The 25,137-nt window shown below is 48.2% G+C and overlaps 2 protein-coding genes across 4 annotated transcripts; both read right to left on the bottom strand.

Moving 5' to 3' along the window:
- Nucleotides 1–397: 397 nt before the first annotated feature.
- Nucleotides 398–4,984, bottom strand: LOC126542571 (dual specificity protein phosphatase 3-like). Its single transcript, XM_050189711.2, has 3 exons — nucleotides 4,526–4,984; nucleotides 3,091–3,340; nucleotides 398–857 (listed from the first exon to the last, which is right to left on the bottom strand). Exons 1-3 carry the CDS (start codon nucleotides 4,734–4,736, stop codon nucleotides 683–685), a joined length of 636 nt encoding a protein of 211 aa, XP_050045668.1. The 5' UTR covers nucleotides 4,737–4,984; the 3' UTR covers nucleotides 398–682.
- Nucleotides 4,985–10,396: 5,412 nt separating this feature from the next.
- On the bottom strand, nucleotides 10,397–22,908 carry LOC126542569 (rho-related GTP-binding protein RhoN-like). 3 transcript variants are annotated; one of them, XM_050189709.3, is made up of 5 exons: nucleotides 22,778–22,908; nucleotides 13,497–13,628; nucleotides 12,765–12,852; nucleotides 12,573–12,682; nucleotides 10,397–11,462 (listed from the first exon to the last, which is right to left on the bottom strand). In XM_050189709.3, the coding sequence occupies exons 1-5, from the start codon at nucleotides 22,859–22,861 to the stop codon at nucleotides 11,169–11,171; spliced, it is 708 nt and encodes a 235-aa protein (XP_050045666.1). In that variant the 5' UTR covers nucleotides 22,862–22,908; the 3' UTR covers nucleotides 10,397–11,168. The 3 variants fall into 3 exon arrangements, with proteins under 3 accessions (XP_050045666.1, XP_050045664.1, XP_050045667.1); XM_050189707.2 differs by lacking the exon at nucleotides 22,778–22,908 and adding an exon at nucleotides 17,336–17,436; XM_050189710.3 differs by lacking the exon at nucleotides 22,778–22,908 and adding an exon at nucleotides 16,453–17,322.
- Nucleotides 22,909–25,137: the final 2,229 nt, after the last annotated feature.

Raw genomic sequence — 25,137 nt, forward strand, 5'->3', positions numbered from 1 at the left:
ACAGCAGAATCCAGCCAACCATTCTGTTAGACACACTATCAGCGATAGCGGTCGGTCGATGGCAAACTGTACTTACGAACGAAAAGTTTTGCGAATTCTGCCCCAGACGCACGACAGTCTGCAGTTGGACATTTGTTTGTCTTCGAACGCCGTGCACGAGCTCAGGCAAAAGGAAAGTGCTCGCCAGGCCTTGAGCAGAGACGCACCGAAGTAACGAAACGACAAACCAAACTGCATGCTGCTCTAATATGAGCAACGTCATTCCGCCCGACACAGAATGTGTAGTTGGGCTTGCACAGGTCCGGCTCTTTCTTGTAGAAGAAGCACTGGTCTGTACGGGTCGCTAAGAACAAACTAATGCATTGTAAAAGACGCAATAAAGAACGGAACGTACATCTGTGATTTATAAGACAACAAAATTAGATCAAAGTGACTTATTATTTTATTTGGCTCCTTCTTATATATAATATAAAAGCTTTTGTCTTTTTCATGTAACTTTTTAATGTTTTACTGTTTTACTGCTTTACTGTTTCACAATTAAGCATTCAAGGCATTTGCAGCCACTTTGGTATCAACTAACCTGTCCTTCAAAACGCGCGCACACACACAGTCCAGTGAAAGCACTAAGCACACACGTGTCACTTCCCCTCTCTCTCTCCCACTTCCGCCCTAGTGGAGACAATCAGGACGATGGGGGCGGGGACGCGGCAAGCATGCTTTTCTGCAGCTCTGCCAACTGCCTGAGGAAGCCTTCGTTGGGGCGAACGGCAGGCCTGGCCGTGCGCGTCTTCTCCAGGGCCTGGTGAAGATCCATTCCACGTCGCAGTATCAGAAAGGCCAGCACGAGGGCACACGACCTGCACGCAAAGTAAGAGGGCGTGCCCACTGACATGGAGTCCCGTTCGCAAAAGAGACTCCATGTCGTCTTTCGTGACTTGACGCGCCGCTTTAACACGTAACAAGGGATATATATCCCTTGTTACGATATCCCTTGTCGCTAACATATGTTAGCGACAGGAAAACAGACAAGGTAAAGCGCGAACTCATAGCTGCGTTTACATCCGTAACGGCATGCACCTTGTGTACAGTGTTCAAGAGGCAAGAAATTTGTGAAATAGCACACCGGACACAAGATTAAAACTATACATCTCAGTACTCTCGTCCACGTGAATGCTTAAGGTGGTCACGTTTTTCTTTACTTTTCCTTTTCTTTACTTTTTCTTTTCTTTTTTTCGAAATGTCTGCGTTTCAATATTAAATTTCCTTTACAGTAAGAGCTATTCATAGGGCGCTTATGCATCGATCAGTACACAGTGTCATTCAAACGCTTTATTATTTTCCTTCCGCCTGGTCAAAAGAGCGCGTGACAGCTTTAGTGTTCGAAATGTGCGGTTCACATGCATGCATGCGCATATCGCCCAATGCGCAGCTACATTTCATGGATGTGAAATCTATTTGCACGAATAATCATGCTCGCTGGGCCTCTAGTTAATACACCTCCTGGTATACGCGCAAGCCAAACGGGCCGGCTAGCGACGATATAGTTCGATAACAAATTCGAAAGTACATCACATGCAGATGCGCAAAGAGCCATTCATACACTCGCCAAAGCTTTCAACGCTACAACATTCTTGGCAACAAGGGCATGGATATCGCAAGCACTAAAACATGCACGCACGCTATGCGCCAAATGATGTCGCTATAGTATACGTACACGTTGAAACCAGACACACGCTTCTTAAATCACACAAACGATTCTAGGCAGTATAGCATCATCGATGTAGTTTTCCAGTATTCACGCAACATCCACCCTCCACTCTGCAAAACGCACACATATTTTATCGCAACAGAAATTTACCTACAGCGGGAAAAGTTACTGTGCCCAATGTTTCGGAGAAAATTAGTTATCTGAATAGAACGCAACGGGAAATATGAGAGTAGAGTAGACAGGCGCGAGCTAACAAATAGGTTTTTTTTATCTTAAGTTTTATTCAGAAGCCACACGTTAAAGCCAAGAAGAGAAAACTTACACAAACAATTCGTCGTAAACACAATGCGCTCATTTGCTGCCTAGGTAACTTTGATTTTTTTCGGCTTTGTTGTTTTCCCCGAGTTGCTTGTGAAGTTCCCCAGTGACGGCTTTTTGTGCTTCTAATCCCTAAAATGGCATTTTAGCACAGCCTCGCACTCAGGAATCCCTTAACAAAAAGTTTAAATAGTCTCGACAGTAGCATGGTTATTAAAATCGTGACTCTCGTCAGAAACTACCGTAGAGGGACCCCTATTCAGCACAAAGGAGCATCTTAAACAATTACAATGGTGTTTCGATTGTTTTCTCAGACGCTTTCCCAAAACTACACCATTTACCAAAATCTTTAAGAAAATAGCGGGACATGAAAATGACATTTTCAATAAAACAACTGAGATTTTCAAGCGGATTCATTGATTCGAACATTATGACTTTCGTGCGGCTTTAGGACATTCCGCGCCGCTTATCTGAGCTTCTTCCGGGTCTATGCCATTGTTTTTTCTAAATTCATCTGTTCCTCCTGAACTGAAAACGCATTAGCTCTTGTGCCTGCAGGCACAAGAGCTAATGCGCCCTCAGTTCAGGAGGAACAGATGAATTTAGCAATGGTGTGTCATAAGTTCGTAACTTGTTTCAGTTCTAGAAGTTTCTTGACAGCTTGGCCGCCGCGTGGCTTGATGAGGGTGTGACGTTGTCGTTACGTGGTAAGAACTTCTTAAAGAGGCAGAATAAACAATTCGCCCGTGTGAACGCCCCTAAATTACAAAGCTGTTTCGTTAAAGCTTTACTGTTTCTTCGTAGCGTCAATTAGCATTGTGGTGGCATTGTAGTTGCAAGGCCTAAGCACCTCTACTCTAATATGCTTAATGAAAATGAAAATTCAGTTGAAATTTTCCGGACGTCCTGTCTTCATCTTTGCTTCCTGTCCCGTGTTGGCATTGATGCAAAAGGCATCAGGTCACCACTTCACACGCCTTCCGTCCCACAACATCCTAGCGGCAACTGCAGCATTCGGTTGGTATCGCTCATGTATCGCAAGTGTGGACAAAAGGTGTGGGCACCTGGACACGCCTGCGTTGCAATGCACGAGTACGGATCCGCCGGAAGAGAGCGCTCCATCAATGAAGTCGCACGCGGTGTCGATGGTGGCCCGAGTCAGCGTGAAGTCTGGGAGATCCAGCAGTTCGAGAGCCAGGTAAGTCAGCCCGAGGTCTTCGTGGAAGTTTGGCACTGTCGAGGCGACCGCGTTCACGACGTGTGTCACAGCGAGAGACTGCAGCAGACACCAATCGGCAGCTGCATCCTGGGAACCTTAAGAGGTCTGGATTTCAGCATGCACAATCAATCTTCTACAATGCAAGTGCAATACGAAAGGTCTGGGTAAAGTTTTCAGGCGGGAACACCGCTAAGGACAAACACTTAAATAAATACGTTGGAACGCTTCGTCAAAGGTGTAAAAAGAGACAGAATGCAAGGAGAAGAATGGCAGGGAGGTCAATCGGACGAGCGTCCAGTTGGCTACCCTACACAAGGGAAAGGGGGAATAGAAAGAGGGAAAGATGAAGGGAGAGAACACTACATGCACGCGGGATGATGCAAAGGAAGATTACAAACCATGACTCAGGTCGGCGCGCTTCAAGAATTGCACCAGTGTACGAATAATGTTTGTGACAATGACGGATGTGCTAAAGGCATAAAAAATGAAAAAGAGACATTGGGGTGGTGTCACACACAGCGGTGCATGAGCGCGATAAATGTGCGTGGTCACAGCTAGGTTTGCAGACAAGTACGTCATTTCCGTGTCATTTAAGAAGACAGACGGAGCAATGGCAAATTTTGCTTTCAGTTTTAGGATTCTGGGAGATACAATTATTTTTTTTAGTTTTAATTTTTCTTTTTTAATGTGCCTTCACTTTGTCCTCGTCCTTGGCGCTATTCCTGCTATAAATTTAAATAACCGATTAACGTGCACGGCGCTTTCGACCTAGCTGCGACCTTCCTGTTAGTGTCAAACACATACCAGTATGCTTCGCTGCGCGAAAAATATGCTTCACCACAATACAGTATGTACGCTTCACTGCACAACGTTACTGTAATGCGGTGAAGGTGACTATAGAAGATCGGTCATTATGTAACGCACATAAGACTCTTGCACATGCTACGACCAACCGGTGCTATCAAGAAAACTGTGCTCAACGCTGCTCACAGCCAAAACCACGCTTGTCGTGCCCTGTAGTATTCAAAAAGCTTACAACCAATATCTGATGAAGCCTGCATGCCATGATGCCCATGACACCACTACTCGCACTACTTGTTAAACGACGCCCGCAAACGCCTCCAAAAACGTTAACTAGCCAATGCCCCAGCGTATGCCCGACAAAGCAAGCGCAGCTGGCAAGCTTCCGTCTTCGTTAGTCTAGCGAGGCCAAACACGTTCGTCAGCGAAATCCGTGACCTTCGCTGTGCCGTGAGACGCAACGGAGACATGCGGCTTACCTATGTGAAGTCCTGGAATCACTTCGCCCACCTGAAGATCTGGTTTGAGGTCAGGCACGAAACCCATCGAGCCGTCAAAACGCGGCGATGATACAACGCGTGGCTCTCCTTTTGAGTCACGTGTCTCGACGAAGTGGCGGCCATCTGCCGTCCTGACGCTCGTCTTCACATTCTTCAGTGATTTTATATCGAAAGAAGTTATGCCCTCCATGCATTTGTTGATGTTGTGGTTTATATGCCCTGATTAGTACATGCAATGAACGCAACGTGGGTTTCGTTCGTGCGAGAAGCTGCGCTGTGCTTTCCTATTTCCAGAACAGTTAGAACTATGAACCTTTACTTTTCGAACTTGCCAACTATCGCTACATCCACTTTTACTATCTTTATTTATTGCATATGGTCTACGGTAACGATCATCGAACGACAGCAACAGAGGAACTTTAGCAACTTCTGCTCAGCAGCGACACCACCTTTTTTTAAACAAACCAAACAAAGAGCATACGACAGCTACAGTATTGTGCTGCCATCTATGCTTTACAAGAGAAATTATCTTGTACATCTTTCTTCCCGCCTTGTTTGAACGTCATCAGGCTTATTCACGCCACACTGAAATACATGACGGTTAAAAGGAGAGCCATGTTTAATCTCATTAAAAGTTCGATTATTACAAACCATATACATTTTACATGCTTCCGTAAAATTGCTCTGAATAAGAGCGCTTTTAATGTCTTTATTATGACATACTCTCTGCGCTTAATTTAATATGTTCACTGCTTTCACCAGTTCTTATGGCACAAAGCGCAATTTTATTCATTAACACAGTTGGTAGATCATTACTAGACTGTCTCCTGGTTTCTTTTTTCATAAAATGAAATCTTGCTTTGGTTTAATGTTCTGGTTTTCGTTCTAAATTGTGTTCAGGGTCCCAGTGTATGTCTGTGGGGATTATGTATGTAAAAAACATGAAACGCACCCTCATATATACGTGAAAGTGTTACGTTAGACGTTTTGACGTACGTACAATACACTGGTGAGCCTGGAATGAGCACTGGCACATAAATAACTGAAATCCTTTAAAGTTGGAGATTTCAGTTGGAATTGTCAATTTTGAAACAAACTTTCAGTTACTATTCTTTTTTACAAGCAGGGTCAAAGCTAACTCAGGCTGCAAAAGAGTAAAATCAGAAGCACTGCATTTACTCTAACCAGCTGCAACAGCTCTACTGCAGTTACTCTAGCTGTATGTAATACAGTAAAATCAGCACTACTGCAGTTGCTATTTTTCTGTGCAGTAGAGCTAAAGTACTCTACGGCTACTTCTCTCTTTAGAAGCGGCATAGTTCCGTTATGCTACCCCTGATAGAGTGCATGTGCTCTAGAAAATGCGCCGTATGTAGGGTTCGTCTTTTGTTTTTCTTTAGCTGCACGCACCAAATTTTTAAAAATTGCTTGCGGCAGATAGCACGTACAATTCTAATCCTTGAGCTTAGGCGGCCATTACTTCTACGAGATGTCTAAATGCTTAATTGGATAATTGACCTAATTGTATTAACTAACTGTTTAATTAATTGCATTACGGCACGTATTTTCATCTACGAATTGTAACTATAGTGAGCTTGCAAGGCATATCGACTTGGAACGAATTCTGAGGATGTCACCGGCTTCGAGATATACGCCGTCGATCTAATCGCCGATATACGCCGTCGAGCTTGCGATAATAATGCACTTTTGTTACACTTACTTTTTTACGAAAACGCTCTTTTATGCAATGAAGCACAAAAGTAGCTGGAACGCCACTGAATTTCGTCGGACACTTTGAAAACTGGTGCAGTCCTGAAAATGCGTTTCGAGTGAATACCTCTTGCGAACTCAAAGGCATCCATACGTAGAATGAAATATGTTCCGTAAAGTAATTAATGAAAAAGTTAAGTAGTGTAATTGTATTAATTATTCAATTAGGCATATTGATTTCTCGTAGAAGTAATCGCCGCCTCGTGTAATTTAGCTCAAATTTTAGAATTGTGCTATCTGCCGCAGGCAATCTTAGAAAATTTGGCGCAGCTAAAAAGAAACACCTGGTAGGGGACAAGTAACTACTCCCCCGACAGAGTAACTTTCACAACTTTATGACACCCTTTGTTTTCAGAATGCAGGGTCCTTGCTTCGCAATGTTCCATTTCATTCGCCATTCTATTCTTATAATGGGTCGCGCCGAATGACCGATCCCATATCCAAGCGATAACGTCGTCGATACGTCCGAACCAATGACGAAAACACGGTCCCTGGTGTGTATTACGGAGTTGTGACACAAGAAGGTTGTACTTCTAGTTTTGTTGTTGTCATTGTTGTTGTTTCTGCTGCCATTTAAGGCAACAAAATTTACTTCAAACGGTGCAATCACAGTGGAGGTAAAATTAAGCAATAACTTCTACGTCTGCCTGCAGATTGCCGTAAATATCTTTCAGCAAGCACGAGCTCATGTACGAGCATCAGCGGAGCGCACTTAGCGCTATTTTGCCTGCATCAAACTTTCACTAGCAGTCCCTACATGACACTTATGATAGCTAGCCCAAGTACCAAGGTCTGAATTATCCTACACCAAACAGGACCTTCGCACATTGCCCTTTATTGCTGACCAAGGCGCCGTAGCGGCCCCATCGCCGAAGCTTCAACTAATGTGTTTATTTTCTTTTCAACCTTGTATATTTAAGAGCGCTCAAGATATGTCGACAACTCACGCATCTGTGGCAATGATGATCAATCGCTCTCGCCTCTACGATGTAGTTTCTAGCGTGAGCTTCTCGCAACTCCGACACAACTCATTATCCTCACTGACAACTAGAATGTACCATAATATTTAAATAAGCGACAAATCATATAGATACAAGCGGCATTAGTGCGCCTCATGGCAGGTGGCATGCTCATAAAGAAGTGAGTTTGGATGCGTCACGTAAACAAACTATATCGGAAGATGTGTCACGTGAATCGCCCAAATTTCTGCACAAATTTTCTGTGGAATCGTATAAAATTAACTTTAACTGACTGCCAGAGCGTTTACTCTCTTCATCTGTCTCATCTTCGCTCTGGAAGTAGCAGCTTGCTCCTGCATCGTTTACGCGAACAACACCAAAGCGCGAATAGAAAACCAATTCTTACCAGCGGAGGCCCAGCTCACTCATTCGACATTGTTAACATATGCTTCGATGAATTTTTCAGTCAAGCCAACCCACCTGTTGTAGCTAGATTGGCGGGAATTTACCCGACTCGGCACATGGCTCTCTCAATCCAACCCACTGTGTAGCACTATACACGAAGCCGAAAATTTAGTGCCGAAAGCCGACAAAGTGGCCCGACTTTTTTCTTTCGGGTGTATTCATGTAAACGGAACTTCAAACTTGCAGGATTAATTGATCGACCCGCTTTAAATTGGACGACCCACCAGTGCAGCGGGCTTTTGCCTTTTTCTAGACACTCCACTGGGCACAGCTGGCGTATTCAACTAAAACTGTTGAGGTGAAAGTCATCAAAGCTGTCGCAATATGCACAGATTACAGCAGTTGGCACACATGGGCTGAAGCCCCGATAACTTTCAATTAACATTTTGACATGTCACAAAACGTACAACCATCGCGTGGACGACCACTTCTCTAGCAACTAACTATATTAATATGAGAACCGGGATAGGTCCAGGTGCAGTACCTTGGGAGATCCGATAGTACAACCAATATGAGACGTCCGGCGCGGGCATTCGTCTCGGAATTTGTGCGCGGATATTGGGATGTAAAGTGGATGTACCACGGACGGAGTGTTATCACTGGTTAATTTTCATGGGTCCGCGCGGTTATAAGTAAATCGGTTGTAAGCATCGCCACTGCTTTCGCCAGTGTTTCTCTGTCTGTTTGCTTGCTTTTATTTGCGCACTCTTTTGAATGACAAAGATATCCTTCAGCCAGTATGCGAAGTGTACCAACAACACATCCTCCTGAAATACATTCCTCACGCAGCCCGCCTTTATGTGTGCCTCTTCACGGTATGCCGTACTTTCTGCAAAAACGTGTCCTGTGCGTAAGTTCCTGTATACTGCAGCGGTGCTTCGCAATATACCTTACTGTGGCAGCAGTTAAGAGCTCCATATTTGGTCTGCGGTGCCCATTCGGTCGTCGTCTTTTGTTGTCGTATTGTCAACCGGCCACATCAGCTTCACCCTCCAAGTATTTCCCAACGTTCATAAGGTTACTTATTATTTTAAGAAGGGGGAAGGCAGGTTTATATGAGCCGGACATAGCTTTCTCTGCACATTTTAAGATGGCTCAACTCTGCCATCGAGACTCTGGTGAAAGAGAGTTCAACTCAAGAAGAGTCTGGAAAACAATCTCCGTCACGTACGCAAGTCCTACAAGGAGCAGACCAGCCGCTGTTCGAAGGAGCGATTCAGGCAATACGCTTTGAATCTGAAGACGCTGGAAGATTTCCCTTGCCTCCATTTGTCAATGCTATAACGGTCCTTGCAGTGTGCGAGCACTTGCCAGTGTACTGCAAAGGCTATATGTGTAAACCACGTTTTCATTATATCTACTTGGCAGCAGCAAGAATCGGACCGCATGCGAATTAATCTTTAAATTTTGGCACCTGTCTTGTTCTCTCTCATTGGATAGTCTCGGCTATGGTAGCCCTTATGCCATGAGATAGTATACGAGGGCAACTTATTGGTCAATTGCCTGCTCACCTTCTAGTTTTATAACCTACCTGTCTCTATTGTCGCAATTAACGAAATTCATCATGAACATCGAGAAACTAGCCCGAATCGCCATTTTACTCCTCTTAAGCTCACGTGCTACGCCGTGACTGTGGGTGAAAGAACGTTCCGCATCGCCACCGTAATCGTGAGTGGCGCTGGCTAACCCGCTAATGGACAGCGAGGTGTGGTACACTTCACAAATACCCAAGAAACTGGACTTGCGGACGGCCACCGCGGTTCACTCGTAGAGCATCGTGCGTGCAATGGTGAAGATGGAGGCTCGGCGCCTAGCTGAAGCAAATTGTATTTTCGCCGACTTTCGTTTTCCTTTTTGTTTATACGAGTATTTCTGAATTAAAAAAAAAACAGTAACTTATCCTATGCTTTCCCTAGCTTCATTGACTGTTGTCTTTGTGTGGTTTTAATCTAGCAGCTACATAAGTGACACGTCTGTTAGTGTGATTAAGAGAGTGGATTCTTCGACAGCTCGTTGGATTAGCTCGTGTTTGCAACGCATGCGTTCATGTATTTCTGGTTTGTACTACAATTTAGTTGTATGTGGCACAAATGTCGAAATCGGTATTTTTGGTTGACGCGCTATATAGGGTTTGGTATTTTGGTTAAACTGCGCATCCTTTTAGCAGCATTTATGTGCTTCAGTAAGTACTAACTACGCACGTCTTTTTGACATTCGTACATTGTCGCTTAGATCGTCTATATGGCTTTTGCTTTAAATGTTTTTCAACATTGCCTACCCCCAAAAAGCGTAAATAAGAATAACAAACCCCTTAGATGATAGTGTCGGTCCTTAGGCTAAAAGGTAAAACCTACCTACTCTAAAAGCACAACTTCTGCTATTTAGTCATCCCAAAGCGACAGCGGTACTCGAAGGGGTTCTTGTAGAAAATAAATGTAGCGTGTTTGCCGCTCCTCCAGTTGTGCCCCGACACCGCGTGCCAGCTGCGCCATGTTAATCACACGATGTGCGAGAGCGCTATTGCCTGATTGTATATAAGCAGCACGTTGACCTTACCATTTCCCGGCAGACCCTGCATGTGATTATGCGCGAGTCACTATAATTGATCCTTTCACATTCATCGAAACGGGCGGAAGTGACGAAACACTACTTCAAGTTTCAGAGGCATAAGGCACATTTATTTAAAACTTGTACTATGGTGAACGAGATGACAAAGCTAAAGTCAGGCACTATGGAAAATATTCATACAACAGACGACGACCAAGATGTTTCAAGAGAGTCTGTCATTGTCTTGACTAGCATGGGACATTTCGCCCCCATCAACACCTTAAGATTGACGTCATCGGCAACTTGGTGCACTCTGAGTCCGTTGTCCGGCACGAAGTCACATTGCCGAGACAAGCTGCCACAACCAACCGAGAGCAAGAAACGTCCACACGGGTGCACTTCCCCTAGCACAACACTACGGCCACGCCGCCGACGTTAGCGGTTCACAACCACGGCTCCAAGAGATTGAGCAGGTACTCGAATGAAACGAACAGTTCGCAAGGTGATGACATATCCAGCGTATAGGCATGGAGTCACTATCAAAGGTGTCTTCGACGGTCACTTGTGTGTTGCAATCGACGCAGCACTACCATGATTTTCAGTTTAGGGAAGGCTGCACGCAGGCCGACGCTGTATCGCACCACTCGTGGACGACAGCGGCCAGTGTAGAATCAGTCCCTACACGTCTGTCATCCTCAGGAGCGATGCCCTTGCTTCAAAACGGCGACGAACAAAACACCACGTCCCTCGTGCCACTCAAAGCAACACGTACGGCGCTCGCATTGTGTCCTACGAGGACATAACACGCACGCTGTGTTGCAAGTCGTCATGTCCACGCACAGATAGCCGAACAGGGCGCGTCTTTCGAGTCGCTCCATGTTTCACATCAAGATGCACGCTTTGTGGCGAGAGGGCGACACGTCGCGGCGACCCTTGGCGTCTGGGTGTTCGGGTCCGAGCGCGGCCCGCGCGGCCGCCTTCCAGGCATCGCGGACGCTTCGAGGCGCGGCCCGGGCGCTCGTCTCCACGTACGCCACGGCGCCCAACCGCGAGGCCCACGTCAGCGCCTCGTCAGCGCTCACGCAGCCTCCTCGCTGGGTCATTCGGGCATCGCTCTGACAGCCGATGAGGAGCAGGGACGCGCCCGGACAATGCTGCCGGACCTCGGGCTGCCACTGCGAACACAGACAAATCAGGCGCGTTACATAAACGCCCGGGCAATATCGGAACGCTCTTTGTGGAAACTTTACTGACCAGAACACGCGGGAAACAGGCGGCACGTACCAGCTGTCTGGTTTCCTATACAGAGCGGAACGACCACCACGCTTCTTAGCAATAATGATTTTCATACATAATACTCCAAGACTTCCTGTAGCAGGCGCATGTGTCGCTTTGCACCTCTTACTAAAAGATGTTTATACCCTTTGGCGCTTAGGACCTGTGCGCACTTTAGACATGCTCAATCATGACGTTATCGCCTTCTTAAAGCGCCATGGGAGGGACCCTATGCCTTCTCCGTAAGAATTCAGCAGTATCTTAATACGTGCAGCCTAAGCAGAAATATCTCACTCGACGCACGGCGGCGCTGCTGAACACGAGAAGGTACGCGAAGGCTGGGCGAAGAGATTCACCCAGTGAGAACCGTAGGTAACGTATACCTCCCAGCAGCGCTTGGGTTTAGAGTGGACGGAAGCGTCAACCGGTCAGCAGTCGAGAAAAGCAAGAGACGTTTAGAGTATTAGTGGAAAACAATCAGGGAAGGGATTGATTGATTGATTGATTGATTGATTGATTGATTGATTGATTGATTGATTGATTGATACGACAGAATCTCGCAGTCATAGCTAGCAGCAGAACGTAGATATTCAAGAAAAAAAAGTTTAAGGACATGTGTATAGAAATGCTAGATAAAAACATGTACAGCATACCTGATTAAATCAAGCAGGCTATGTGACTATTTGTCACCGCCCAGTTTCAAAGGGGATGCCATTAAATCATCATCACCAGGCTGGTTCTACCCCCGCTCGAGGCGGCCGCATTCCGATGGAGGCGGAATGCAAAAACACTCGTGCACCGGTACTTTGGGTGTACGTTACAGAACCCCAAGCGGTCAAAATTAATCCTGAACTTTCTACTACGGCAGCTCTCATACCCCCCTGTGCAGTCTCGGGAAGTTAAACCCCGTAATTTAGTTTTAAAAATGTCACCTTGAGCAACCACAAATGCTTTTGCGCGCGCAACGAGCGGCACAGTGGTGAGCGTCGAATCACGTGGCAGCTGCTCACCTTGTGAATGACGTTGCGGAGGGACTCCGGCACACCGACGTTGAAGCACAGGAGCACCACGCTGGCATCCTGGTACGAGAGTGGCCGCACGGTGTCGTACGCTGCGGACCCTGCGAGCGAGCAGTGAACGTTTCCTCAAACCGCCCGACCACCTGTGCCGCAAGAGGCGGCGACGCTTTTTATTCCACTCACCAGACGTGTCCCAGACGGAGAAGTGAAATTTCTGTCCCGCGGCTTCGTCGGAGGTCGTGTAGCGGTCAAAGCCAGTGGGCGTGTAGTCCTGCGCATTTTGAAAAGCAAAATTAAAGAAAACAGTGTCACTGTCTGCCGACCCAGTTTCTAATTATCGTCGCTTTTTTTTAAGCATATGCCCCTCGGTTCTAACTGCCGCGTTGTGCGTGCTCCAGTGTAGATAACAAATACGACGGACGAAGTTACTCGCGATGTATAGCTTCGAGCACATTTTGACCCGACAAGCCGACCAATATAGCGACTTCGTCGGGTTCTTGTATATGGCCATCTCGAGTGGTGGTGATAAAGGCGATGTTGCGTTAACCCGAACAGCGTCAAAGTAGTTGGCTTAGTGACATCGCCATCTTCGCTGGAGCAGTTACAACTGTCTTGTGTACAGTTGTCTGCAACTGTCTTAGAATGTAATTATTAGGCGTGTGCGAATATTCGAAATTTGAAATACAAATTGAAGGCGTCGGCTTCGAGGTGAATGAGACATTCGATTTCATCAAATATTCGGTGACGACCGCGTATACAGGATTACTGGTTATCGAAACCTATGTCCCTATCATGGGAAATGGCCCATGATGGAGTAGTTCAAAGTCGTGCACTGGCTTTAGCGGTGGGTGGATCCGTTTCAACCACGATATTCGGTTGACTCGGCACGGCGACGGAGCATACAGCATAACTCACCGTCGTGAAGGCGTCGCTCACGAAGCGGTTGGCCAGCGCAGTCTTTCCGCACCTGGTGTCTCCGACCAGGACCACCTTCAGGGGCTGCTCAGGGCACAGACCCGGCGCACGGGGCTCGGGCGTCGGCTCGGCCTGCACAGAAACCCGCGAGGTTATGAGTGAGAGATTCCAACGGATGCAACTCACACAGGCGAAAAAGCAATTACAGAAAACAGTGATTTTCGCCGAGACACAAAGCGTAAGACTCACACTGTAGACTGTAGACAACGCTATTGTGTGTCCCATTGAAAAGCGCCGTTTTCTCTCGTCACTTAAGCATACGAGTCCGGTATGAATACATCGGGAAACGGTGGCCATCCTTTAGCTTCAATATGAGCATCACAAGTTAATTACTACCGGCGCCCTAGACTCCAATGACAAGGATTGCATTTTGCATAATATCGATAACTTTCAGCTCGATACAATTCTGCGTGGACCTGTTGTACAGCGACATCCATTTGTTGACGTAACGAGGCTTCTGGCGCCCGTCCTGCGGACGCACTCAACAAGGTATAGAGCACTGGTTCGCTCCGCCGTGACGCCCGTTTTGCCAACCGGCGCGCCATGGCGGCAAGCGCTGGGTCGTATTAACCTATGTGGCACTTCCGGCAGCCTGCAGAGATGCAGGTATTCCGCAGACCGATAAACAGATAGCTTTCGTTCTTGAGGATTTGCGACACGAAACGAGTCTCTCTCGCGCTTTGCAGTGAGCAGATGTGAGAGCCGAATTCGGCATCGAGCCTCATCCTGTTTCTCACGTACTCAGACTCTACTCTCATCGCCAAAGTGTCCGTCTTGCTGTGAATTTTTCGGTCGCAGAGTTGCCCTCGCGCCGACGTCATTGTCAGACCGTAATTGTCGTCCGCCATTAGATAATATGGAGTTTTAGCCACGCCGCCTTAGTGAACGAAAAGCCACCAGGTCAGGCAAATCTTTCCGGAAAGTTCGGCAAAAGGAACCAGGCTGGAAGCAGGAAATAACCGTATAGGGTTCGTAAGATAAAATGGAATGACTATTGCACCACGGAAAACACCTGCGGCAGCAGGTAAATCCTTCCGTCTGGCATACCGAGCAGACGCAAAACACGCTAGTGCGCCTAAGTACTGTGGCCAGTGAGATGCTAACTCTGGCTTACTCTTTCAAAGGTGTGTCTCTGCAGGCCTGTATGAATACATTAGGAAGGCTCGTGTAACAGCAGTAACTCAATTCTTCCAACAAAAAATACAACTATAATATCATTTTATACAGCATGCGACGTTACAAGCCACACACAGGAACGTTGAAGGTGAAAAGGTCCACCTTCCTGGGAAGAAACTAGCACACCTTGCTAAATGTGGCACCTATGACCATACGTCGGTTTTGAATTTGTACCTGTGTGTGACTCTATAGTTTGTTATTGTAAAAGCAAATTAACAGGTGGCTGCACCCCAACTCCTCGAAAAACACGGTCTAATTGCTTAGCTTCATCCAGGTATAGGTCAAGGTCAGATCGCTCGAGCGGCCCAAGGCTGCACTTGGCTCATGCTTGTCCTTGCCCTGCCGATCGCCCGTGAGCTGTAGTTGATTTATGAACGGTAAAGCGGCTGTCAGCGCAATTCTGGCTGTCGGTGCAGTTCTGGCTGTCAGCATCGAACACCAACACAATGGGACGCAGAGCAATGAATGACAACATGTACATTGCATGGTGATTGCCCTTGCAAAATATCTGACCGGGCCCCGACGTGGTTGCCGCCATGCCGCTTCTCCGAAGGCCTCCCTATAGAAAACTTCATCCGCTAGTGTCGGTGCTGGCGCTAAATGTTGCGATACTGACGAACATGTGATTGCGAAATTGCCGCAGGTACCTGTTGGGAAACGTCATGGCGCTCTGTTTACCCAGCCCCCGAACGGCGACGCCACAGAGATAGGCGCCAATCCGCTGCTAAATCTCGCCACGGCCGCAAACATTGCTTCTGCGTTCGAGTGCGGCCGTGGTCTCACTATAGTTGCACAAATTTTCTAGTTTTAAGACGGGAATGAGCCAAGGATGCGGACGTAGAGAAGGCACACACAACGGGGCGCTGTCGAAGTGAAGAAAGTTGCACTCGCTGGCGGCCACCGACAGAGGCGGACTCGGCTAAAGAAAAAAAAAACTTTCTTTTCCAGCAAAGTCACAATGCTGATTTCACAAACTTTCAAGCTCGTCTACAAGCTCTCTTGAAGGGCACCAACCTCTCAATTAACCATGAAACAATTTTTGCTACACTTTCATTGCGGTAGCTTTCTGGTAACTACCACTAAAGCACTGATGTTTACAGTAGAAGTTGCATGAATAGGGGAGCTAACTTAAGGGGCAGGTTAAATGAAATGTAAAGAAAGGAGCTTCGTGTCGGCGCGGATACGTTGTACGGTTTCGTTGTTCTCGATAGCAGTTGTATTATATAGGAAAATTCGTTCCCTGTAAGCAAGTGCGGACGAGCAGGGATGCTTAGTCTTACCAGTTATGTTTGCTTGAGTTGTTTTTCATTGTTACCACGCACAACGGATTCACCCTTGCACTAAAGACACTGGCTGCACGTGGTGTCTAGAGATTGGTAACCTAGAGTGCGCTACAACTGCATGTGCACATCACTGCTTCGCCGACACAGTATATGTACGTCACTCAACGTGATACCGCGGAAGAATACGCCTAATATAATTGACCCACTGCTTGTCCAAGGACGCCGCTGTGACTTCCGGATAATCCTGTGGAATCCACTGAATACGAGCATATGAAGCAGCTTCAGCGCATTTCGGACGGCGCGCAATATGTGAAGCCAAACCAGCCACTCCACGACGACATAGCATCTTCAGTATGAGGTACACAGTGAAACAGGCGAGCGACGGTGCTCCTCGCTCGCACGGTGCCAGGCAGAGAGGTGCAGGAAAGTAAACTTACACAGCAAACGACGTCCCGGTCGGCGTCGAGCCTGTCGTACCGTCCGCGGGCGCTAGAGAAAAGCTCCATTCTGTCAGGTACCAGGAAGCGAGATGCACAGCTCGTCTCGAGAATACGCACGCATCCCGCCTAGCGCGAACACGGCGGGCCTTTGAGCAGGCGTCGAGTGGCAGCGTTCCAGGAACCGCCGAGCACAGTGCGGCCAACTGCGCAGCGCCTGCTCACGCGGAGGCCACAGAGATAGGCTCCAGTCACAACAACATCGCCAGTGTCCAGCTGGGCGAGCAACTACACAGTGGCGGTGACGGAGTTCGCCCGATGAGCGCGTGCAAACCTTGGAGGGCACGCTCTCCTTGCGCAACGAGCGTCGACGCAGTAGGGTTTTAACCCGAGACACGACGTCAGCGCGAGACTGCGGGAGCGCCTGGCCGGGGGCCGCTGCATGCATTGTCTGCGCCGCCGACGCTAGCGGCATTGTGCAACGCGCGCACAGGCGTCAGGGAGCGGTTGCATTCTCTGCAGGCTGCCAAAACCCCGCCGCGTCTCGTGTCCGCTGACGGTCGACCGCGAACGTCATCGTCGCGCTACCTACGGCCGCAAATAAGGTCGCCCCGAGGTGGAGATCACCGCTGTCGGCACGCGTGAGGCTCCTTCCCGCTGACGGTCCTTGGCGCGTCCGCAAGAGCGGGTACAGCTCGACGCTTCTTCAGTGGAAAGACACAGAGCAGCCCACACGGGAGAATAATTGTGCGTCCGAGAGTTGGCGCCCTCAATAGAGCCGAAAAAGCCGGCTGACATCTTCGGCACGTTAGACGGGTCACTTGTTATTAGCGCCAGCCGGTAATTGGCGAGACGCATGCTGAAAGCGCGCGAAGCTCCTCACCTTGTGGCGGCCCTGCCGTCGCGTGCTGCCCCAGCGTGCAAGCGCGTCCATGGACCAAGTGCGGCATCCCCCTCGGGCTTGCCCTATCTGTGCAGCAGATAGGCCGCGCCCCGTCTCCTCCCTTATCGGCGAAGCCAGCGGCGCACACATTCCGCGGGTTGGTCAGGTGCACGTCAAGAATACTCAAGGGCACAGCCGGAGCCCGTCATCAGCTGACACCGCGGTGGCCGCTGATGATGATTCCCCGGTGGCTACCGCCTTGCCGGGGAACCCGCGTACAGATACAGTGTACTAGAATATAAGTGCCTTATATTCTGAACATTATGAGGTTCTACGTGCCAAAACCACGATCTGATTATGAGGCACGTCGTTTTGAGGAACTCCGGAATAATTTGGATCCCCTGGTGTTCATTAACGTACACCTAAATCTAAGTTTTCGCATGCCGCCCACATCGAAATGCGGCCGCCGTGGCCGGGATTCGCCTTATATTCTAGTACACTGCATCACTGGCGTTCAGTGCTGCTGCTGCAACCCACGCGCTAACTTCCTTCTCACGTAGTCGAATTTTATAGCGCGTTTTCTGGAGTTGCGATAACTGCATGCATACTTGGCGTTTCCGTTTCGCAAACACAGGTTGCGGTGGGTGCGACTTTCGCCCTTCCGCGACACTCTGTAAAATATTCAGCGCGGCATCATTTAAGTTTGCGTCGGTGAAAGCAAAATGTGAAATCCGGGATAACTGTATGTTTTCTGCTCCATAGTTTTCTAAATAAACAATTTTTTCGTCGTTTGCGCGTGCGTGATAGAATTGCCCATTTATATGAATTCTTCAATTTCTTATGACGCTATCGTTCTCAAGAATATCGAAATGATGAACCCTCTCTCTATATGTGTGCGTACCACGTGCGTGCACGTTTGTGATTGTGCACATGACGACCACGTGTGGGTTCACATCTTGGTTTGCCATAACCTGCCTCGATACCGCGTTCGAATCCGTACGGCGCTGGCATGACTATTAGGTAAGCCGAGTTACCCTGCTAATGTGTTGCGCATCATGTAACGCGTACCGTTCAAGAGCGGAACATAACGAATATTCTTTCAGAAATACGAGCGAACGGGCGCGAATGGTCCGGCCCTCTCGAACTTCGCGTCGAGAGGTACGGTTGGACCGAACAGGCGAAAACATGACGGAGTCCGTGTGCGTCCAACCGTCGGGACGCGCATAAAAGCGTCCGCCAACGTCTTTCCGCAGGCCGCTGTCAGCAGGGGGGCGAGGAGGTGCCCCGTATCGGCCCGGAATGCCGGCGAGCCGGCTTCCGTCCACGTTGCCGCCCGTTCCCACGGTGAAACCCCCCGCGACACCGCCACTCCCAACTCTTGCCCTCGCCCATTTCGACCGCTCGCCGTTTTCGAATGCGTGCAGCGCAGCGGATGCCAACGGACGATCGTGCCACTCCCACAATTATTTGGGCGGCCTCTCTTTCAGCCGCGCTCGTCTCGATTGACCATGAAATCTACGTGATTGTTCGGCGAAGCACAGCGAAGTCTGCGCGACGAAGAACGCTTGTCGAACAGAATGTTATATCATATTCCAGTTCCCGTATAAGTACAGCGTATAATAAACAGTAAGCATTTAAACATTGAGTAGTTACGGGGCCAAGAGCTCCACGGTGGCCACGCGTGAAAAAAATATGGAAGGATCTATACGAGGGCCTGCGCCGGACATTCATGGATGCTCCGCAGAGTGGTGCACGTAATTAGAGAGACGCCGTACACTTCCATGTGCGTCCTTTCCACCTCAGTCCGCTCTCTAGTACGCCATCCATTCATAGGGCTTCGGATTCCCGGCTCCTCCGTCGTTTGCTGTTGTTTTAGTCGCCCCTGCATGAGTTGCCTACTCCTCTGTAGAGGCGCGGCATGCATCCTCTCCCCTCCCCCGTCGTCAGCCGCAAGGTTGTTGTTGAGATAGGCGCTTCAGCGTACGCGTCTGCTTCACGGTTGTGGCTAGGGCGAGGGTACCGCCGAAATAAAGTGCAGGCGGGGACAGTTACTGCGCTGCACTTCTCCCATTTCACAACCTTACACCCAAGAACCTCTATCGCGCGGGGCTGCGTCCCGAAACCCACCTCCGCTGAACCTATGGACAACCGCACTCCTTTCCCTTCCTGTCCCTTCTTCAAAGCTAAAAAAAAAAGTTCTAAACAACTTTTACACTTCTCGCCGACCACAGCCCTCTGCTCGAACTTCATCTGCAGAAAACGCTATGCGAAGCTACACTAACGTCAAAAAACTACCCAGAGTGAGTCCATCAGCGTAACAATAGTTTAATTCAATTTAAAAAAAGCAAGGCGAATTCGAGACCACTAACGCGTGTATTAAGTTAGAACTGATGGAGTCACCAAAACACCAAACAATCGCCAGCGTTTTGCTTTGTGTTTGCAGATTCTTTAGATAACGTCCGAGAAGCTTTTCTTGACGTCGCAAGTGCAAAGAACGACAGGAGAACCGATAACTGATGCAATACTGAACACTTTGTAGAAACTGCAGCTGGTTGCCACGTCGGTGAAGCTGGACACAGACATGCTTGTGCGGAAGCAATCGTGCGATAGGGCATAACCAATGTCATCTGCACAAGCTTAGTTTCCGAGGGAGCGCGTTCGAGAGTTGACAACTGCATCCTTATAATATACATGCACTGTCATTCCCACCAGTTGAACCTACATGCCGACTTACGAGATCGTCAAAGTTGCCATTGACGTCAAAATTAAATGCAGTTTTCGTCTTCTACGTGCCTCCCCATTTTCAGAGTTCGTTATATCCCTTTCTGGCAACGAAATTATGAGAAAAAAAAATTAAGAAAAAAAAAAAAAAGGGGGGGGGGGGGTATTTGCGCGACAAGACAGGCTAAGCGGCACACTGTGCTGGTAAGTTTTCATTCCTTGGCGGTGGTAGCGAGATAAAAAGAGGGACACGAGACTATAGGACGCGTGACAATGCCGTCATTCCGCAGCTGGGTTTGTATTTGTATATTGCGCCAAACGCCCACCGTGTGAAGCCCAACTGCCACTCCGCACGCGCTGTCATGATTACGCGGACATGCGCATGCCCGGTGTCTGCGCCACTCTACTCACATCGAGACATCAACCCATGGGCGCGCCTGTGCCGGGTACATTTTGTTTTTGCGCCTGCGGCCGACGTGTTTTCAGAAAGGCGGTTGCGGTGAGACCCGCTTTTTTTTCTCACGATGCCTATCTCTCACCGCACGCGGGTGAAAACAGTGCCCCCGGCACTGCAGGTGCGCGCGCTGCCGTCGCAGGCTCCCTCCTTATCTGCGCACTCTTTCGTACTTTGTCTTGTTTCTGCTTTCGCGCTGTTTGGGTCAGAAGCAGCCGGTTTGCAGTGCATCTCGCCTACGCGCACACCGCAAACCGTCGCCTCGGACCTCTCAACCGCACACTGCACGCCGTGCGTTCTTGTCGTGAGAATCGTCCGGAGCCTCGAGCGGACCCGGTTTAGCCGCGCTCCTATTCGGCACTACCGGATGAAGGACGCTCGCTTTTCTTTTTTTTCTTTCCCCTGTTCGATTTGATTCGGGCCTCGCCCGCTGCGAACGCACTTGTTTACGACTGGCCATACAGACTTCGTAGCTTCTACTGGCGTGCACGCAGGCAGTGTCGTCCACCGAAGCCTTCGATTTGAAGTTATTTTTAGGTGCAGATCTTATGGGACGTCTGCAAGAGGATAACAACCTCTTGTTGACACTACACAATATCAGTAATGTAGCCGAACGCGTGAGATAGAAAAAAAAACATAATAAAGAGGATAGAACAGTGCAAATGCGGAAATACGTTTTATAGACGCGAAGTAAACGTTAACTGTGAGCCGTGCAGACGTGGATTTCACTCTGTTTAATAAGCTCAGAAAAGAAAAAAAGCAACGCTGCAAACTTATATTTCTTTCTCTACATTAACAATGCCGTCGTGTCTCGCTGAGCGAGATTTTGCATGTCCTTGCAAGCTTTGTAATTCGACTGTACAGCCATTAGCAGCGAGTTCTGCGCGTAATGGAGCGTTCCCTTCATACAGTTTCTTTTTTAACTGGACAGAATTTTTTCGTACATAACCTGTGACGGACACGGTCATATCACAATGCTACTCGTTCAGCAGAAATACTCCGAAAGGCGGACAATAAAGTAAAGATACGTAATCGACTAATTAACAAACTTTTAGTTATCATGTATTAATTGTAATCGGTGAGCTCGCAAGGCGTTTCCACGTAGAACGAAATCCGAGGATGAAACCAGTTTCAAGATATTAATTCCCAAAGTGCACGACGAATTGCATCGTCGTTCTGGTTATTTTTGTCCTGTCATGCACGAAAAGGAGTTTTGTCCCCGGAGCAAAATATAGTCAAGTGGAACAACAGTACTGCAAGACTGAGGCGCAAATCTCCAAGCTGATACCATCTTCAGAATTCGTTTTAAGAGATTATATATGCCTTGCAAAATCTTCGGCTACACTTCGTATTAAAGTATGCACCACACAACAATTACTTAAGTCACTTATGCATTTCACAATGCCAAAGTACCTGATTTACTGATTACATTTTTGTAAAACTTGCTTTAGGCCACATGAAGCAGTTGAGAAATTGAAGCTTAGCTGTATAGTGAAGTCATGTCTACCGAGCATAAATCCTCACTAGCACCACTTCCGAGATATGCATTCCTAAAATGCACTGCAAACACGCCGCGGCAGTTAAGTTCACCAAAATATGTTAACTCGAATGCCATTGAACCTTTTAGCAATTGGGGCAGAATATCTCATAAGTGTTGCTAGGCTTGTGATTTTTGCTAAGCAGACATGATGTGGACATGACTTTACTCATCGGCTTCAATTCATCGGCGCAGCTTCCTACAACAGACTTGGTACTCAAATAATACGCTTCAAGGTTCCAGTTAAAATGTACATACATTATATTTCCATACACCTGCGAAAGATCACAAACTCGTGTTTATCTCATTGCAATATCTTCGGGTAAAAAATTATTATAACTTCTGTGTTTTTACGGATCTAAGTCAATGTCTCAGTCACCTGTAATCATGCACAAAAAGGACAGATCAATGCCAGTGTTTCCACCAAATGACTTATTTTTTTACTTCAGGATGCTGGAACAAGCCTCGCCAACCGCGACTGAGGAATTTCACAAGCGAGTCGGCGAAAGCAAGAAGCCCCAATCCGCAAAACCAAAGCCGTTGAAATGTGATGCGCTTTTCCATTAAGAGGCGTGTGTGCTTTAAAGATTTATATGAACCGCCGAGCTTATGTACATATTCTAAGTTGTGATTGGATGTCTCACTACGCAGAACACAGGGGCGCACCCTGGCGGCTGCAGCACACAGCCGTATGCCGTACATATGAGTGCAGCGCGCAGTTCGAACTCACCGTGTAGCCGTACAGTGGCTGCCTGTGCAGACTGCCGCCTACTAGGCATCGTGTCGTCGTCGTGGTGGCCATCGCCGCCGTCATCGCCAGTGGCCTTCAAGCGAGGAAGGACCTGCACAGAAGGGGCACAGTCTAAACTAATATGTTCCCTGCGCTTCAGAAATGAGTTGCAAAGCAATGAACGGGGCTAGTTGGTGCACGCTCATGATTGTATTGCGCTTAGTGTTACACTGACGGAACTTATGGGCCAATATAAGTAACAAAATGCGGACGTAGTACGTGGCGCCATGTACGTCCGCGTTTTGTTCCTTATGTTCGTCCATTAGTTCCGTCAGTGTAACACTAAGCGCAGTACAATCTTGAATGCAGCGGCAGCCTCGCCAGACAATAATGGTATGCACACACCCAATGTTGTCTTCGCGGGCTGCACTATTGCCTGTTGTGGACTCCCAAATACTTACACCGAGGCGGCCACTGCCAGAGTCAGCGTATAGGGCGCAAAAATCCAGCACATGTGCGCACAGCTGCTAAACCACTTTCGAACTTTGAACTGCTGCCGCAGTAAAAGAAAGGAAGTATCTGCATCACGTGAGCGCACACGTCCAAAACACGCTTAACTATAATCATGGCATAAGTTGTCATTGGCTATAACGATTATAACCATGTGGGGATGTAATTTCGCACTGATCGAGGCTCCACCCTTTGGTGCAAACGGGAAAGGGTGCGCTTGCGGGAAGTCGTCAGGCGGCAGCAGCTTCCATGTCGCGTCAGACAGGAGGACTCCGATCGGTGTCGGGTTTGCGATCGGGTATGAAAAACCTGCGTCTCGCGTTGCGGCGGCAACAGTGAACACGCGCATCCGGTTTCGGCGGTGGATCGCCGGATAAGGTTTCTCGCTTAAACAGAGCTAAAGGTACATCAAAAAGGACATAAAAAGATTATGCAAATTCAGCGCAAATATTGGAATCTATGTGAATCTAAGCTTTCGTGAAGTGGTTAATTAAATTATATGCAACTAAATGTGAAGCGTAAAATTGTCTTTATTTTGATTCTATAATGTCATGCAATGTTTATGTTTATGCACTGCTCTCTTCGCAAGCTTTGCTGAAGTGCAAATACCGGGCAGATCTCCTCCATGGTAAGGTTAGGCAATGAGACGTCGATATTGCGAGGACGAGTGCGATATTTCATGCTTGTCGAGGGGAAAATGGTGAGGAAAGGTGAACGGGGGAGGAGAGAAGTACGACGCACGTGTATGCGCACTGCATGGTCGGCTCAGCAAAGCTCCTGTGCCCCAATTTCGATACTCGTGGACTTCGTAAATAGCGGCCCCGAACAGAAAGCGGGGTGCTCTTGCTCAATTATTTTTTGCTGGACTAGTACAGGCGGGACACGGACGGTAAGTGGAAACACACGCATGCGGAAAGACGTGCGTGACAAGACCAGCGGCGTTGCGTTGCCACTACAAGGAAACGCCTCTTTCGGATCGGCCCATCGGTACTTGAGCGACCCTGCCGGTCATGAAGTGGGCCTAAAATTGGATCCCTGCATCAACTGGCCGTGAAGACGAAAACACTGCTTCGAGCAGCGCCCGTTTATGTCAAGGAAGTGGCGGGTATCTACGCGGAAATGAAACCGTTGTCGAAATACAGCGCCCTTCAAAGGGCGCACGACAGGTTGCTCTTTGTATACCTAAATGTCTTTCATGTGCCAGTGCTCGTCTTATAAAGTCATCTTTTAGCGCCTCTCCGTTATATACTCGCACAGAAGCCACGGCTACAGCAAAAAACCTGCATTTCGTTGCGGTTTAGGCTCCCAACCTGGAAACAAAACCACCGCGTGCTCTCACAGCTGATTTCAAGTTGCAGTTCTCTCAAAAACAAAGTGCATCCGAAGGAATAAGGCTTTCACTGTCGTCCGCATCTCTTGTTCTCTCGTATACACATATTTAGGGAAAAAAGAACAAGCTTTAGAGGGGGCGACGAACCCTATACAAAGCATGCTCGAGATATGCGATTGCAAAAACGACACGCATACAACACAAGATATGGTTTACAGTTTCACTACCTCGTTGGTATCGTGCACCGCAGAACTCTTCTGACGGACAACCAGTACTTAGATATATATATTTCGTCCCTATAGCTATCTATCGTTCAATAACGCCGAACCACAGTTTCAGGGTGTCACGCGTACGACACATATGGGTCGCCTAAAAAGGCCATCCTGAGCTCGCCACTCTGCTACTTTTAGCCGCGCAGAGTCGCAGACCCACCTGCGTCCACACGTTGACGGCAGTAGGTCGATGTGCAAGCAAAGGCTTCACTCGGTCGAATGCAGGTCGTCTGTCTGGCCAGCCCTGG

This window comes from Dermacentor andersoni, chromosome 2 (genome assembly GCF_023375885.2).
Source record: "Dermacentor andersoni chromosome 2, qqDerAnde1_hic_scaffold, whole genome shotgun sequence".
Classification (NCBI taxonomy): Eukaryota; Metazoa; Arthropoda; class Arachnida; order Ixodida; family Ixodidae; genus Dermacentor; species Dermacentor andersoni.

What these genes read in the sequence shown, in the direction of transcription:
- LOC126542571 (XM_050189711.2), bottom strand. Translation starts at nt 4,736, where the DNA reads ATGGAGGGCATAACTTCTTTCGATATAAAATCACTGAAGAATGTGAAG. An exon ending in GATTCCAGGACTTCACATAG is followed by an intron (nt 3,341 to 4,525) that starts GTAAGCCGCATG and finishes AGACCTCTTAAG; the next exon opens with GTTCCCAGGATGCAGCTGCC. An exon ending in TGCAACGCAGGCGTGTCCAG is followed by an intron (nt 858 to 3,090) that starts GTGCCCACACCT and finishes CTTTGCGTGCAG; the next exon opens with GTCGTGTGCCCTCGTGCTGG.
- LOC126542569 (XM_050189709.3), bottom strand. Translation starts at nt 22,861, where the DNA reads ATGACGGCGGCGATGGCCACCACGACGACGACACGATGCCTAGTAGGC. An exon ending in AGCCACTGTACGGCTACACG is followed by an intron (nt 13,629 to 22,777) that starts GTGAGTTCGAAC and finishes GTTTCTGTGCAG; the next exon opens with GCCGAGCCGACGCCCGAGCC. An exon ending in TGAGCGACGCCTTCACGACG is followed by an intron (nt 12,853 to 13,496) that starts GTGAGTTATGCT and finishes CAAAATGCGCAG; the next exon opens with GACTACACGCCCACTGGCTT.